The sequence below is a fragment of the Neoarius graeffei genome, chromosome 1 (genome assembly GCF_027579695.1).
Source record: "Neoarius graeffei isolate fNeoGra1 chromosome 1, fNeoGra1.pri, whole genome shotgun sequence".
Taxonomy (NCBI): domain Eukaryota; kingdom Metazoa; phylum Chordata; class Actinopteri; order Siluriformes; family Ariidae; genus Neoarius; species Neoarius graeffei.
In genome coordinates this window covers 71,793,831-71,811,180 of record NC_083569.1, presented here as the reverse complement: position 1 = coordinate 71,811,180, position 17,350 = coordinate 71,793,831, and the positions used below count along the sequence as shown (strand labels likewise).

General features: G+C 41.2%; 1 protein-coding gene across 1 annotated transcript; it reads right to left on the bottom strand.

Moving 5' to 3' along the window:
- Positions 1–152: 152 nt before the first annotated feature.
- mettl3 (methyltransferase like 3) lies at positions 153–17,006 on the bottom strand. The gene is made up of 11 exons (XM_060920308.1): positions 16,753–17,006; positions 11,661–11,851; positions 11,057–11,524; positions 10,795–10,970; positions 10,468–10,681; positions 10,124–10,311; positions 4,739–4,777; positions 833–941; positions 682–747; positions 479–591; positions 153–394 (listed from the first exon to the last, which is right to left on the bottom strand). The coding sequence occupies exons 1-11, from the start codon at positions 16,853–16,855 to the stop codon at positions 283–285; spliced, it is 1,779 nt and encodes a 592-aa protein (XP_060776291.1). The 5' UTR covers positions 16,856–17,006; the 3' UTR covers positions 153–282.
- Between the last annotated feature and the right edge of the window lie 344 nt (positions 17,007–17,350).

Sequence of the window (17,350 nt, the reverse complement as noted above, 5' to 3'; positions counted from 1 at the left end):
TTCCAAAAAGGTGAAAATATTAAAGTAATTTCTAAATGTCATCTTTTCATTTACAATGACAAAATGTTCCGTATGTGGTGTTAAACATTAAAAAAGGTCAATTTTGTTTGTTTTTACAACACACTTTTGTAAGAAACGACTAAAAAAAAAAAGAAAATTCACCTAGTTCTTTTATTATAAAAATCACTGACAATACAAAAAGTTTCCTGCCTTTAAATGATCCTATAACCCTGAAAGTCTCCGAGAAGACAGAACATGTAGCAGTCACTGAGCTGATTGTCTTCACATATTTTTGGGTTTGGAAATGACACCATCTGGATAGCGCTTTTTAAAGTGGGCTACTACATCAGGGTCCAACAAATGAATTCCATCCAACTGATTCCCCAAAGTTACCCTAAAAAGAAAAGAAAAACAAGGGGTAAGGTAAACGAAAACAAACAAGAAACTATACTGCAAACTTCCCACTTAAACTATTTACCAGTTTGGTTGGACGTTATGAGGCCTCCCAAACAGTTCAATCTTCCTTGTGCCAGGAGACAAACGCTCAATCATTCCATAGATCTCATCCGGTTTGTGACTGGTAGAGCGCACCTAAAAACACAAAATATGTAGAATATAACAGCAAATTTATTTCTGTAAAAATGTGCAAAACCAGCATGATATTATATTTGATAAAATTACCTCTGCAACAATCACATCACAGTCCAGGCCTCTGTTGAATCCTTGAGGGTTTCCCTTCACCCCGACCTAGTAAGAGACAGAGAAAGAAATGTGTTCCAATGATGAAAACATGGAAATATAAAACACCTAGGGCAAAAGCACACAAACACACCAAGCAGTGCTCTTTGCCGTGATTCAGCCAGTGTCCAGTCCGTCCTGTCCGAATAATACGCTGGAGCTGATTGGTCTTTACCCAGATTATCTCATCAACACGCTCATACCTGAGGAAATTAAAGAAAAATAAAAAATTAAACAAAAACATATCTGGTGTTTGAACATTTTATTTATATATGTTATTTACTAGCTGGGAGGTCCATATCGTGAAATACCGTTACCGAGGTCTTGAAAGTACTGACCGAGGCCTTGTGGGCCGAGGTCAGTATTCAAGGCCGAGGTCACAGTATTTCACCATACGGACCGACCTTAAGCTGGTAAATAATACAGTGGTGCTTGAAAGTTTGTGGACCCTTTAGAATTTTCGATGTTTCTGCATAAATATGACCTATAACATCAACAGATTTTGACACAAGTCCTAAAAGTAGATAAAGAGAACCCAGTTAAACAAATGAGACTAAAATATTCTACTTGGTCATTTATTTATTGAGGAAAATAATCCAATATTACATATCTCTGAGTGGCAAAAGTATGTGAACCTCTAGTATTAGCAGTTCATTTGAAGGTGAAATTAGAGTCAGGTGTTTTCAATCAATGGGATGACAATCAGGTGTGAGTGGGCACCCTGTTTTATTTAAAGAACAGGGATCTATCAAAGTCTGATCTTCACAACACGTTTGTGGAAGTATATCATGGCATGAACAAAGGAGATTTCTGAGGACCTCAGAAAAAGCGTTGTTGATGCTCATCAGGCTGGAAAAGGTGAGAAAACCATCTCTAAAGAGTTTGGACTCCACCAATCCACAGTCAGACAGATTGTGTACAAATCGAGGAAATTTAAGACCACTGTTACCCTGCCCAGGAGTGGTCGACCAACAAAGATCACTCCAAGAGCAAGGCATGTAATAGTTGGCGAGGTCACAAAGGACCTCAGGGTAACTTCTAAGCAACTGAAGGCCTCTCTCACATTGGCTAATGTTCATGAGTCCACCATCAGGAGAACACTGAACAACAATGGTGTGCGTGGCAGGGTTGCAAGGAGAAAGCCACTGTTCTCCAAAAAGAACATTGCTGCTCGTCTGCAGTTTGCTAAAGATCATGTGGACAAGCCAGAAGGTTATTGGAAAAATTTTTGTGAATGGATGAGACCAAAATAGAACTTTTTGGTTTAAATTAGAAGCGTTATGTTTGGAGAAAGGAAAACACTGCATTCCAGCATAAGGACCTGATCCCATCTGTGAAACATGGTGGTGGTAGTATCATGGTTTGGGCCTGTTTTGCTGCATCTGGGCCAGGACGGCTTGCCATCATTGATGGAACAATGAATTCTGAATTATACCAGTGAATTCTAAAGGAAAATGTCAGGACATCTGTCCATGAACTGAATCTCAAGAGAAGGTGGGTCATGCAGCAAGACAACGACCCTAAGCACACAAGTCGTTCTACCAAAGAATGGTTAAAGAAGAATAAAGTTAATGTTTTGGAATGGCCAAGTCAAAGTCCTGACCTTAATCCAATTGAAATGTTGTGGAAGGACCTGAAGCGAGCAGTTCATGTGAGGAAACCCACCAACATCCCAGAGTTGAAGCTGTTCTGTATGGAGGAATGGGCTAAAATTCCTCCAAGCCGGTGTGCAGGACTGATCAACAGTTATCGGAAACGTTTAGTTGCAGTTATTGCTGCACAAGGGGGTCACACCAGATACTGAAAGCAAAGGTTCACATACTTTTGCCACTCACAGATGTGTAATATTGGATCACTTTCCTCAATAAATAAATGACCAAGTATAATATTTTTGTCTCATTTGTTTAACCGGGTTCTCTTTATCTACTTTTAGGACTTGTGTGAAAATCTGATGATGTTTTAGGTCATATTTATGAAAAAATATAGAAAATTCTAAAGGGTTCACAAACTTTCAAGCAACACTGTATATTTATTTTTTTCTTTACCAAATTCTAAAAGCAAACGAGAGCGCCCGAAAGGGAAAACCGAGTCGAGCCGCTATTTTGAATCCTCATTCACGGCTGTAATGCAAATGGCTTCCTCCTCGGTATACAAGTGCACTTCCATGGCAGGAAAAAAAATACATGTTGCCGCTAGAGCCCTGCACTCCCGCGGGAGTCCCGCGGGACCCACCGCAAAGCAGTGCGGCGTGGGACAAATTTTGAAAGCTCATTGCGGGCGCGGGCGGGACCGGAAGTGCACATATGCGCGCGTGGGCGGGAGCAGGAGTGCACATATGCGGCGCGGGTGGGAGCAGGAGTGCACATATGCGGCGCGGGTGGGAGCAGGAGTGCACATATGCGGCGCGGGTGGGAGCGGTGATAAGCTGCAGTCCCGCTAACTAAAAACGTGCTTGAAATAAAATTTATAAATTATTAATTTATGTCTATCATATATAATTTGTGCTGGATATTTTATTTAGCATTAATAAAAACATTTTAAGATGCCTAAATTTGCAGAGAAAGTCAGATTGCCGGATTGAGTGAGAAATAGTATCTTAAACTTGGCATTGATCACTCTAATGACTCGCAGTTCACACCCAACTAGCAAGAGAACCATGACTGAATTGATTTATTTGTTGCGTTAGTCTACAACTTTAGCCAGAGAGACAGGTTACACAGTGACGGTAGGCTTGACTCAATGCTATCCCAGAAATCCTTCCTGTAATATGCAAATTTGGCTGTCCAATCAGAGGCGGCCAAATTTGCATATTACAGGAAGGATTTCTGGGATAGCATTGAGCGAAGCCTACCGGCACTGTGTAACCTGTCTCTCTGATTAAAGTTGTAGACTAACGCAAGCAAGAAATCAATTCATTTCTTTTACTAGCTTTGCTTTGCAATAAAAAAAAAAACAAAAACATTGGTACAAAGCAAGCCCATTCACTTTTTTATGCTGATCAGAGAATTACAATGGTTTCTCATGTGATAAAAATGTGTGATTTGCAATTAAATATTTTAATCGTTTGACAGCACTAATTATTATTATTAGAGATACTACATGCTGAATTCAGAAATAAGGTAAACAATAACAAACGTGAGCTGTAGATATTTATGCTCAAATCCACTCAAAGTAGGGGGCGGGGCACCATCACGCTGTGTCAAGATGAGAACTTTCCTGAGAAATAACGCGAACGCCTGCATCATGCGGGATTTGCGGGCGGGATTTGCGGGCGGGAGCGGGACTGAAAATCATAATTTTTTTGTGGGCGCGGGCGGGAGCGGGACTGAAAATCATAATTCTTTGCGGGCGCGGGCGGGAGTGGGACTGCACAATGCGGGCGGGAGCGGGACTGAAAAATCCGACCCGCGCAGACCTCTAGTTGCCGCCTATGTAGTCCCCTATTATACAAATAGGAGTCATTCAGGATTCAGCCATGTTTTTGCTCGACCAAAGTTATACAGTATTATGACCTTTACAATGCATAAATAAAGCCATTTGGTGAAACTTTGAAGAAGAGATTGTGCTGGCTTAAAGTTTTTACCTAACGTAATATTATGTATTCGGATAACATGGTCCAAAATGGGCCTCATTAACTAATGAAATCAAACTGTTAGCAAGTTACAGGTTTTTATCTTTCTCCTGAAAGGTTTTATTTTATTTCTTCTTCCTCAGGGTAGTAAAACTCGCTTTCGCTGTGAACAGTGTCATTATCGCTGTCCATGCTGTAAAATTAATGCTATTCTCCTGAGAAATGCTGGCAAAAATTCATAAGATTTTTGATAATCTTATAAATAAATCTTATAAAAAAAGATAAATGTTGATAAAAAATGCTACTATGTATGTTTGTTGTTGTGAACGAGCGAGTCGCCAGAGCGGACCTGCTCGCCAGCCAATCAGAGCGCAGGATTTGGACCACGAAAAAAACAAACCATTTTATTTCAAAGACAGATGTACTTACCCCCAGAGGCTTAGACACTCTCTGCCAAGCTCCATTGCTCTGTGAATGACAGTACAGTGAAAAAAAATGGCTTAAGCCTAGAAAAATCTTAAAAAATTTACACTTAGCAGTTTCATGTATCACTATTACATCCACACATTATGTTGTAACACATGGTCCTGATATTTGGGGGGGGGGGGGGGGGGGGGGATACAAGCCCTGATTTAATTTTTTTAAATAAAATTGTCATTTCACTGCTTTGGCAGTACTGTGAACGTTGTAAAATATCATGACAATAATGTTCATTGAACTGAACAAATACAGCTATCAAATTTTAAACTGGCTACAAAGAGACTTATTTTACAAGTGTAAATGCACATGAATAAAATCTTAAACTACAATCGAAGATGCATGAAACAACCAGGTGTAAAGGTTACCAATCTTGCAGCTGCAAAAAATGAATACACATTTTGTAGTTTAAATAAATAAATAGACTCATATCGACTTGAAAGAAGAATCTGTACACTACAATATTCTAAGCTTTCCCTATAGGCACATAAGGCTATTGTTAGATTATGTTGGTTTTTCACAATGGCGATTCTGTGAGCTTTCACTAATCAGATAACATCCTGGCTATCAAACATCCTGCTTCAAAACAACATTAGATAAAATCAAAATCTAATATTGCAATAGCACAAACCAAGATAACCTGTTTAAACAAGGATGGTCCTTCATCAAGACTGTGTACTGTCAAATTTGATCAGAAAACAAGCTTATGCAAATTCCACTGACTATTTATCTATCAATTTCAGCTTTAGTATATTTGTACGTTTGATCAGAGTGCCTGTAAACTGGAGCCTAATACAAACCCCATTTCCAAAACAGTTGAGGTATTTTCCAAAATGCAATTAAAACAAAAATCTGTGATTTGTTAATTCACGTGAACATTTATTTAACTGACAAAATTACAAAGAAATTATTTTGAAGTTTTACTGACCAATTTAATTGTATTTTGTAAACATAAAGTTAGAATTTGATGCCTGCAACACACTCAAAAAAAGTTGGGACAGAGGCAAAATAAGACTGAAAATTTTATAGGATATTCAAGTAACACCGTTTTGGAAGATTCTACAGTAAGCAGGTTAATTGCTAACATGATTGGGTATAAAAGGAGCAGCACCAAAGGCTCAGTCTTTGCAAGCAAGGATGGGTTGTGGCTCACTCCTTTGTGCCAGAATTCGTGAGAGAATTGTTAGTCAAGTCAAAAAGAACACTTATCACAAAACTGCAGAGAATTTAGCCCTTTCAAAATCTACAGTACATAATATTGTGACAAGATTCAGAGATCCAATGCAAAAAGGGCAAGGTCAGAAACCACTGTGTGTTACCTTCGAGCCTTCAGGCGGCACTCTGCCTGAGAAACCGTCATGTTAATGTGACAAATATAGCCACATGGGCTTGGGAGTACTTTGAAAAACCGTTCTCACTCAACGCAGTCAACCGCTGCATCTAGAAATGCAACCTGAAAATGTATTACACAAGGAGGAAGCCATTCATCAATTGTATGCACAAACGCTACTGATGTCTCTCGGCCTGAACTCATCTCAGATGGACTGAAAGACCGTGGAAACATGTACTGTGGTCAGATGATTCCACATTTCAGCAAAACCAGATATCGAGTTCTCCGTGCCAAAGGTGAACACGACCATCCAGTTTGTCATCAGAGAAAGGAGCAAAAGCCAGCATCTGTGATGGTATGGGGGGGGCATCAATGCCCATGGCATGGGTGAGTTGCACGTGTGCGAAGATACATTTGACACAGAGGCATATATGTGTCTCTAAAATCCCGATATATTGCCATCAGAGTGACGTCTCTTCCCAGGAAGTCCATGCTTACTTTAGTAGGACAATGCCAGGCCTCATTCTGCACAGGCTACAACAGCATAGGTTCCCCTAAAGCACCATAGCGTAGCAGCTCCACTACGCTTAATTTACTGCCTGATACGCTTAATGATATGCTGCCGCGATGCTTACAATTTAGGTCTACAGTACAAGGCTCAAATCGACTTGCATGTGCTTTGAGCAGGTAAGCCAATACAGCCCATGCTGTAAGCCGCTGATGTCAGAGAGCAGTAATCCGTGCCAATTGGCTGTGTGCGTGCAGTATCCCATGTTGATTGGCTGAGCAAAACGTAATTAATATTCTTAGGTAAGTTATGCAAAGATGACAGAGCCTTCAAGGCTCTTTTGAGTGGGCAAAACACCAGCGGGTTGCAGCCTAATTACAGAATTTTTCCGCAAAGAAAACTGTGGAAAATAACTCCGCAACAGTGGGAGACCATGACGGCCAGTTTGCTGCACATTGCTGGCCAGCTCGAGTCCAACAGTGAGAGCTGTGCTGCCGATGGTGATGGCACCGATGCCGCGGTCCAGGGAGCTGCCAAGAAACCACAAGAAAGCTCATCAGAGCAGAAAAAAAAGCAAAAAACTTAAATCTGGCATGAATCCAGGTCGGTTGAAGACATATGACTGGTTAGTGGTGACTCCAGGAGAAAAGGGTATGTTCAGAATGTTCAGTGAATCCTGTCCATGTGCGCATGTGGAAAAACATGTGGTCTGGTTGCTTGTTATGGTGATATGTCAGTATCAATCTGGAATGAAGCAGGCTAAACATAGAAAGTGACCAAAAAGCTCAGAAACCTAAAGGGGCACAGAATTGCTCGTGTAATTAACTCACTGCTCTGCTCCTGTGCAGCTGACTGCTCTTTTCTGACTAGTTCTGCAGCTGCAAATTTTGCCAAATGCCAGGTCATCTGACGTTGAAATTCATTTTATTGTTCACTTTAGTATTAGGTCTTTTTTTTTTTTTAAACAGTCATCCACACTATTGGCAAAATTTGATGATCAGTATTTTGAGCTTGTGCCATGTTGCATCAATATTCCCTTTGTTTGATACCAAATAAACTGCAGTCTCCTTTGGAACAGGACATTGCTTGTGAGATGCAAGTGGGTAATTGTATTGACTTTGTTTTTTTCTTTTCTTCTGTTTATAGGGTAGAAACAGTTTCTAAAAAATAAGTAAAATATAGCCAGCTTTATTTTTCAGTTAAATAAAAGGTTCACGTGAATTAACAAAATCACAGATTTTTGTTTTTATTGCATTTTCGAAAATATCCAAACTTGTCTTGAAATTGGGTTTATATTTTAACAAATGAAAAGTGCTTGACTAGCAGATAAATAAAGCAAATCAATATCTTCAGTAATTAGAGCAAGTACAGTAAGTAATACAAAAATATATAAAAAAAAGTTATGGCAATCACAATTATTCATGTGAAACTCTATGAAATGGGTTTTGTTCTAATATGTAGCTAATTTGTAAATGTGAATCAAAAGCTCAAGATGTGGAAAATGTAATTTATTAACTGGTTTAATTATTTGAATTTTAGTAAATGAGAATTTTATTCATTTTTGTTCAATTAGTTTTGTTCACCATTTTGTTTATACAACCCCGATTCCAAAAAAGTTGGGACAAAGTACAAATTGTAAATAAAAACGGAATGCAATAATTTACAAATCTCAAAAACTGATATTGTATTCACAATAGAACACAGACAACATATCAAATGTCGAAAGTGAGACGTTTTGAAATTTCATGCCAAATACTGGCTCATTTGAAATTTCATGACAGCAACACATCTCAAAAAAGTTGGGACAGGGGCAATAAGAGGCTGGAAAAGTTAAAGGTACAAAAAAGGAACAGCTGGAGGACCAAATTACAACTCATTAGGTCAATTGGCAATAGGTCATTAACATGACTGGGTATAAAAAGAGCATCTTGGAGTGGCAGCGGCTCTCAGAAGTAAAGATGGGAAGAGGATCACCAATCCCCCTAATTCTGCGCCGACAAATAGTGGAGCAATATCAGAAAGGAGTTCGACAGTGTAAAATTGCAAAGAGTTTGAACATATCATCATCTACAGTGCATAATATCATCAAAAGATTCAGAGAATCTGGAAGAATCTCTGTGCGTAAGGGTCAAGGCCGGAAAACCATACTGGGTGCCCGTGATCTTCAGACCCTTAGACGGCACTGCATCACATACAGGCATGCTTCTGTATTGGAAATCACAAAACGGGCTCAGGAATATTTCCAGAGAACATTATCTGTGAACACAATTCACCGTGCCATCTGCCATTGCCAGCTAAAACTCTATAGTTCAAAGAAGAAGCCGTATCTAAACATGATCCAGAAGCGCAGACGTCTTCTCTGGGCCAAGGCTCATTTAAAATGGACTGTGGCAAAGTGGAAAACTGTTCTGTGGTCAGACGAATCAAAATTTGAAGTTCTTTATGGAAATCAGGGACGCCGTGTCATTCGGACTAAAGAGGAGAAGGACGACCCAAGTTGTTATCAGCGCTCAGTTCAGAAGCCTGCATCTCTGATGGTATGGGGTTGCATTAGTGCGTGTGGCATGGGCAGCTTACACATCTGGAAAGACACCATCAATGCTGAAAGGTATATCCAGGTTCCAGAGCAACATATGCTCCCATCCAGACGACGTCTCTTTCAGGGAAGACCTTGCATTTTCCAACATGACAATGCCAAACCACATACTGCATCAATTACAGCATCATGGCTGCGTAGAAGAAGGGTCCGGGTACTGAACTGGCCAGCCTGCAGTCCAGATCTTTCACCCATAGAAAACATTTGGCGCATCATAAAACGGAAGATACGACAAAAAAGACCTAAGACAGTTGAGCAACTAGAATCCTACATTAGACAAGAATGGGTTAACATTCCTATCCCTAAACTTGAGCAACTTGTCTCCTCAGTCCCCAGACGTTTACAGACTGTTGTAAAGAGAAAAGGGGATGTCTCACAGTGGGAAACATGGCCTTGTCCCAACTTTTTTGAGATGTGTTGTTGTCATGAAATTTAAAAATCACCTAATTTTTCTCTTTAAATGATGCATTTTCTCAGTTTAAACATTTGATGTGTCATCTATGTTCTATTCTGAATCAAATATGGAATTTTGAAACTTCCACATCATTGCATTCCATTTTTATTTACAATTTGTACTTTGTCCCAACTTTTTTGGAATCGGGGTTGTATAAGGTTTTGTTAATTTGGTCTGGCTGGAAGCTTGTTTCACCTCAATGTAAGAATAAAGCATTTATAAAATATGAATCCAGTGTACTATACCCTACTGAAATACAAAAATGAACAGAAGTTGATTCATCAGTTCTGCTTCATGAATCAACAGTCCTAATGACTTCTCTTCTATAAGAAGTTGCTCCACAACATTGCAAGGATTCCTCAAATGTTAAACTGACAAAATGAATGAAAACTAGTAGATTCAAATAACATTCAAGTCATATTCAATAATCTGCACTCAGTCATTTGTACCTTCCAGTCACCCAGAGGAAGAGGAAGCCATCATCCTGCAGAATAGGTATATTAAGTTTCCTCATCTCATCATCTGTCAACGTTCCATATGGGAGTTCCATGTGAATGTCCCACGGAGGGTCAGCCATCACCACTGCAAACTTCCCCAGGATGGACACATCCAGGTAGCGGATATCACAACAAATCCACTGGGAAAGCCACAAGAGACAGTAACAAGTGCTTCAGATAACAGAAGTTTACCGAATACAACAAAATCTTATTCATCCGCAGATAAATTGCATATGTAGCCACTATTTAAAACCAGTTGTCCTCCTCTTCTTTACAAAAACCAGCTGGTCACCTACCTGAGCTGGAAACAGTTTCCCCACATTGCTGTCTCCGTCTCTAGCATGTAGAGTGAGCTCAGTAGTGCCGGGCTGGGGTCCCATGGAGCCGCTCTCAGCTTCAGGTGGGCTGTCAATCTCGTAGTGTACATATTTACAGGTGTCCATGTGAAAGCAGGTGTTCAGGAAGGAGCAGTCTCCAAGGCTCTCATCTGTGTGCTTGTTGATGATCCGTCTAGGGAAGTCACATGACTTTATTTTAAGTAATAATAAGTATTGCCAGGAGAAAAAAATCTTCACAAAAAATGACAGTACAAATTATTTAGTATGGTCAACAATTGGACCTGCCTGAAGTGCAGCTTGTTGCAGGGTTGTGGTGTGTCTCCATATCGCATGCACTCCTCCTTAGTCCCATGATCGCAGAATTCCTGCACCTGGGCTCGACCGCGTGAACGAAACTTCTCTACAATGGACTGCTCTCTGGCCGAGCTGGTGTTCAGTAACTCAAGGATTTCCCTGCTCACCTACCCACCCCCATTGAGACATGCAATAATAAGCACAATTTCTTATTGCTAAACAATACTTCGACAGCCAGAAGGGTGCTTGGTACCTTTTTGCTTTGTTGCTCCTTGGTTGACTGCTGGCTCAATAAGCTCTCTATTTCCATATCCAAGTGAGACGTCTTTCCCTTATTGGTTCGACCCTTTTTCTCAGCCCCAACTCCTCCAGATCCTGACTTCCAATCAGAAGTTCCAGCCAGCTGTGAACTGGAGGCTGAAGAGATAGATGACGTCGCGGGCGGTGAAGACGACGACTGAAGCAAAGGGGAGGAGCCAGGAGCCCTTTTTTGGTGAATAATATCATCTCCTTTTCTTTTTACACCAGCTTTCTGAGGTTGCGGTGTGGAACTACTAATCATTGCCCACAGTTTGGTATGATCAACAGAGACAACTAAAGTGGATGAAGAAGAGGACAATGATGAGGCATTGTTGGTTGGCTGTCGGACTTCAATCAACTCCTGAGCTGAAAATTTAAGTAGAAGACTCTGGATGCAGGCAGGCAATACTGGTGATTCAGACTAAGAAAGTTGGACAGAAAGAGAAAGTGACAACGAGAGGAAGAGGGAGAAAGTTTTATGCTTTACAGGTTTTTAATCAACATTTAGATTCTTCACGTAACACTTAATGACTAAATTCTCACATGTTTATACATACAGAGTTGAGCTGGTTGGTGATGGCCAGAGAGTCAATAGGGAGTGTGAGGCTCAGTTCAGACAAGTATTCCAGAAGTCTTCTCTCTAATTCAGGGTCAGGGGGACGCTCCTCTTCCACCTCTGTGGAGGTTTGGAGGGTTGGCCCTGGACTGTCACTGCGTGTGGGTGCCCCATCACCACCACCAACAACCTCTGACAGAGGGTTTGGGGGCAGGTTAAAATGACAGTGTCGACAATGTTTACACATAATACACAGTCAACAATATTTTTAAGAAAGGAAGAAAACAAAAGGAAAGAAAGAAAGCACAACTTTATTCATCACTTTCAACACTTGTGAAATTTCCTCTCTGCATTTAACCCATCTGAAGCAGTGAACACACACATGCGAGCAATGAGCACACACAGATACCCAGAGCAGTGGGCAGCCATGTTAACAGCACCTGGGGAGCAGTTGGGAGTTAAGGCCAATTTATGCTGATAACCCAGTCCTCGCAGATAGCGTCGCAAACAGTGTCTGCGTAGCCCCCCCCCACCTTCGCAGACACTCTGTGCGCACCTCCCAAAAATTGTGACCACCGCAGAAGCCTCGCAGACAGTGCCGCAGACAAGAGGGCTCTGATTGGTCCACTCTACATCCGCTGTACACGCACTTCCGCTTCCCTACTTTCCCGGTTTGGTTTGTTTTCACGACCGGCATTTTTAAAAACACGAGCGAAGATGGAGCAGCATGAAGAGCGGTTGATTGAGGAAGTACGTACATCTATACGACTCCAGTTCTAGTCATTATAAAAAAAAAAGTTCTAGTCATTATAAGTAACCGGAGGATAAACACTCCACTAACCACACCCACCAACTACTCCTAGCGACTTCGCGCCCCCTTGTGTTGTGCCGGTGAATAACATCGCGCATGCCTATTACTCCCCGCTCAACGATAAATTACAACTGTCTGCGAAAAGCTATCTGCGAAAGCCTTGTCGCAAGAGCATGCAGAGGCCTTTAGGTGCCTCGCTCAAGGGCACCTCAGCCCAAGGCCGTCCCATATTAACCTAACCGCATGTCTTTGGACTGTGGGGGAAACCGGAGCACCCGGAGGAAAACCACACGGGGAGAACATAAAAACTCCACACAGAAAGACCCTCGCCGGCCGCAGGGTTCGAACTAGGGATCGACCGATAATCGGCCTGGCCGATATATCGGGCCGATATTCTGCATTTTTAGGGTTATCGGTATCGGCCATAATTTCCACCGATATGCCGATAACATGCCTTTTTGCAGCCATTTCGTTCCTAACGCGACTGTCACTGCACGTCCTTTCCTGCACTTGCCTCTCTCAGTTCAAGAACACGGTCCCGCCCACCACAACATCTGATTTGTTTGGCACAAGAGATATAGCCAATCGACACGTGTAGCTAAACGCTGTGAACTGTTTCAAAGCGGCCGTACGGGCACTCGGGCAGAAGCGGCACAAGGGATACAGCCAATCAACACGCGTAGCTAAACGCTGTGAACTGTTTCAAGGCGGCCGTATGGGCACTCGGGCAGAAGCAGATCCCACTTCAAGGTAAGGACACGCTGCTTTTGCCGCAATAAGTCACAAACACACAAGTTGCAAAAGCACAACATCATTATATGTTTACATTCTTCATCTACTACTCGTTAAAATTGTCCATTTGCATCTGTGTAGCCAGCCAAACTTAGCTTACGGAAGGAAGCACTTGAATTAGCCTACAACCAACTAGTCTCGCTGAAACTACATGTAATGCTTCCTTCACTACAATATAATCCTCCTAAATTGGGAATATTAGGCTTGGGCATTAAAAGCATTAGAATGTAGATGGTTACTTGTTAAGTTGTTACATAATAGGGAGTGATAGCCTACTTTATGTTTGATTTTACTTTTTAAAAAATGCTGCAGGCAGCTCCCTACACTTGATTTGTTATTTAAAAACTACTTGAAGTTGGTAAGTCTTACTTAGTTCTTAGTGTAAAAGAATCCAGAGTGTATTTTCATTTATTTTCCACTGAAAATGGCGAGCTGTAATATAGTAGGGAGTGATTTATTTTTTTATTGGTGAATATTTATTTTATTATTATTTTATTTCTCATTTTATTCTAACTAATGTTTGACTTTATTGTACAAATGCTGCTGGCATCTCCCTGCACAAAATTTCATGTTCAATTTTACAATTAAACATACATTTCATGGATATGAAGGTCTGTGTCAGTGTGTGCTATGTTTAATTTCATGGGAATTATAATGTTTACATTTATCGGTTGCACATATCGGTTATCGGCATCCCAATTCCATAATAATCGGTATCAGTATTGGCCCTGAAAAAAACATATCGGTCGATCCCTAGTTCGAACCCAGAACGTTCTTGCTGTGAGGCGACCGTGCTAACCACTACACCACCACAGTTTTAATTCCCATAGTTTACTAAGAGGACTGATTTCAACAACTGATTGTTTAACCATGACATCAAATGAAATTATAAACGGATTTTAATCCAGATCATCAAGGCTATCGTCATCATTTTAAGACTCAGTGGATAATGGCGGTGGCACGGTGGTGTAGTGGTTAGCACGGTGGGTCTGCGTGGGTTTCCCACAGGTGCTCCGGTTTCCCCCACAGTCCAAATACATGCGGTTAGGTTAATATGGGACGGCCTTGGGCTGAGGTGCCCTTGAGCGAGGCACCTAACTCCCAACTGCTCCCCGGGCGCTGTTAGCATGGCTGCCCACTGCTCTGGGTGTGTGTGTGCATGCATGCAGAGAGGAAATTTCACAAGTGTGTAATTAATAAAGTTGTGCTTTCTTTCTTTCTTTCTTTCTTTCTTTAATGGTATGGTTGAAACCACCATATTCACCATATGCATAATTTCAAAGATTTTGTCGCTTTGGGGAATATCCAGTGCACTTGTGATAATTGTACTTACACAGCTTCCCAACCCTGGTCCTAGAGTAGTCCCTGTCCTACACTTGAGGGTTTTTTTTTAAAGCACTTTACCTGCTAGCAACTACCTAATTCAACCAATCAGCTACTGTAATTAACAGCTCTTAACTTCCTGAGTGGTAGTGGGTGTGTTAGAGTAGGAATAAAAACAAGAATGTGCAGGAGAGGGTTGTACTCCAGGCTCCTGTGGGTTACCGAGCAGGTGTTTCAGACTTTAACAACTACTACAGCACTGCAGAGTTTAGCTTTCGGATTCATGGGTTAATTCCTTAAGCCTTCATGAAGTAAACTTCTTGTGCTCAAAAAGGGTAAGCACAACTCTGTGCAGAGATGTAGAACCTGAGCTAGGACACTCCTGTCACTACTGGCATTGAATACCACACAACACATACAACCCCGTTTCCAAAAAAGTTGGGACAAAGTACAAATTGTAAATAAAAACGGAATGCAATAATTTACAAATCTCAAAAACTGATATTGTATTCACAATAGAACACAGACAACATATCAAATGTCGAAAGTGAGACATTTTGAAATTTCATGCCAAATATTGGCTCATTTGAAATTTCATGACAGCAACACATCTCAAAAAAGTTGGGACAGGGGCAATAAGAGGCTGGAAAAGTTAGAGGTACAAAAAAGGAACAGCTGGAGGACCAAATTGCAACTCATTAGGTCAATTGGCAATAGGTCATTAACATGACTGGGTATAAAAAGAGCGTCTTGGAGTGGCAGCGGCTCTCAGAAGTAAAGATGGGAAGAGGATCACCAATCCCCCTAATTCTGCACCGACAAATAGTGGAGCAATATCAGAAAGGAGTTCGACAGTGTAAAATTGCAAAGAGTTTGAACATATCATCATCTACAGTGCATATAATCATCAAAAGATTCAGAGAATCTGGAAGAATCTCTGTGCGTAAGGGTCAAGGCCGGAAAACCATACTGGGTGCCTGTGATCTTCGGGCCCTTAGACGGCACTGCATCACATACTGTACAGGCATGCTTCTGTATTGGAAATCACAAAATGGGCTCAGGAATATTTCCAGAGAACATTATCTGTGAACACAATTCACCGTGCCATCCGCCGTTGCCAGCTAAAACTCTATATCAAAGAAGAAGCCGTATCTAAACATGATCCAGAAGCGCAGACGTCTTCTCTGGGCCAAGGCTCATTTAAAATGGACTGTGGCAAAGTGGAAAACTGTTCTGTGGTCAGACAAATCAAAATTTGAAGTTCTTTATGGAAATCAGGGACGCCGTGTCATTCGGACTAAAGAGGAGAAGGACGACCCAAGTTGTTATCAGCGCTCAGTTCAGAAGCCTGCATCCCTGATGGTATGGGGTTGCATTAGTGCGTGTGGCATGGGCAGCTTACACATCTGGAAAGACACCATCAATGCTGAAAGGTATATCCAGGTTCTAGAGCAACATATGCTCCCATCCAGACGACGTCTCTTTCAGGGGAGACCTTGCATTTTCCAACATGACAATGCCAAACCACATACTGCATCAATTACAGCATCATGGCTGCGTAGAAGAAGGGTCTGGGTACTGAACTGGCCAGCCTGCAGTCCAGATCTTTCACCCATAGAAAACATTTGGCGCATCATAAAACGGAAGATACGACAAAAAAGACCTAAGACAGTTGAGCAACTAGAATCCTACATTAGACAAGAATGGGTTAACATTCCTATCCCTAAACTTGAGCAACTTGTCTCCTCAGTCCCCAGGCGTTTACAGACTGTTGTAAAGAGAAAAGGGGATGTCTCACAGTGGTAAACATGGCCTTGTCCCAACTTTTTTGAGATGTGTTGTTGTCATGAAATTTAAAATCACCTAATTTTTCTCTTTAAATGATACATTTTCTCAGTTTAGACATTTGATATGTCATCTATGTTCTATTCTGAATAAAATATGGAATTTTGAAACTTCCACATCATTGCATTCCGTTTTTATTTGCAATTTGTACTTTGTCCCAACTTTTTTGGAATCGGGGTTGTACTAAATACAGCTATTAAACCCATTCAAACGTGTGTTGTCGCCTAAATGAGCCGTGAACATGGTTTAATAAGTAACTTGTTGATAAGCTCATTCATTCCTATCCATGGTAAGATAGCGGCTGGCTAATACAGTACCATACCGATGCCCAGCTGTGTTGGATCTTTCCTCCTCCTCTGCAGCCTTTCTCTCAGGGAGTCCAGCTTCTTTTTGTGTGCCTGGATGTCGCTCCATGTATCTGACATCTTAAACACAAACCTAAGGACACCTTAGGACTAAATGATTCAAATGCTCGCTTTAATGGTGCCCAAAAAAATAAAAATAGTTCTCAAACTCCTGTCTCCAACACAGACATTAAACTTCCGCAATGTACCGGAAACTGAAAGCCGGTGGTCGCTAGCATAAAAGTCTTCACTGCTAGCATAAAGGTTTTGGAGGAAAACTTCAAAATTGTAGTTTGACTGGTGTCGGAAAGTGACTGATAGATTAATACAAGTATTTCCAAACAAGAATGAGTTTAAAAACTTGAGATACAGGCACCGGGGGGCAGAAAATATGTGTGAGTTAATCAGCTTGGTTATGAAGCTGTGATTAATGACTAAATATACAGTCACAGGAAGTGGTGGTGATGAGCTCTGATTTTTCTACCAGGAAACAGTTTTCTGTCAGTCGTGCCCCCTAGTGGCGTACTGCTTCAGTGCAGAATACTGTAAAGAAAAAGAAAGAAAACATCACACACT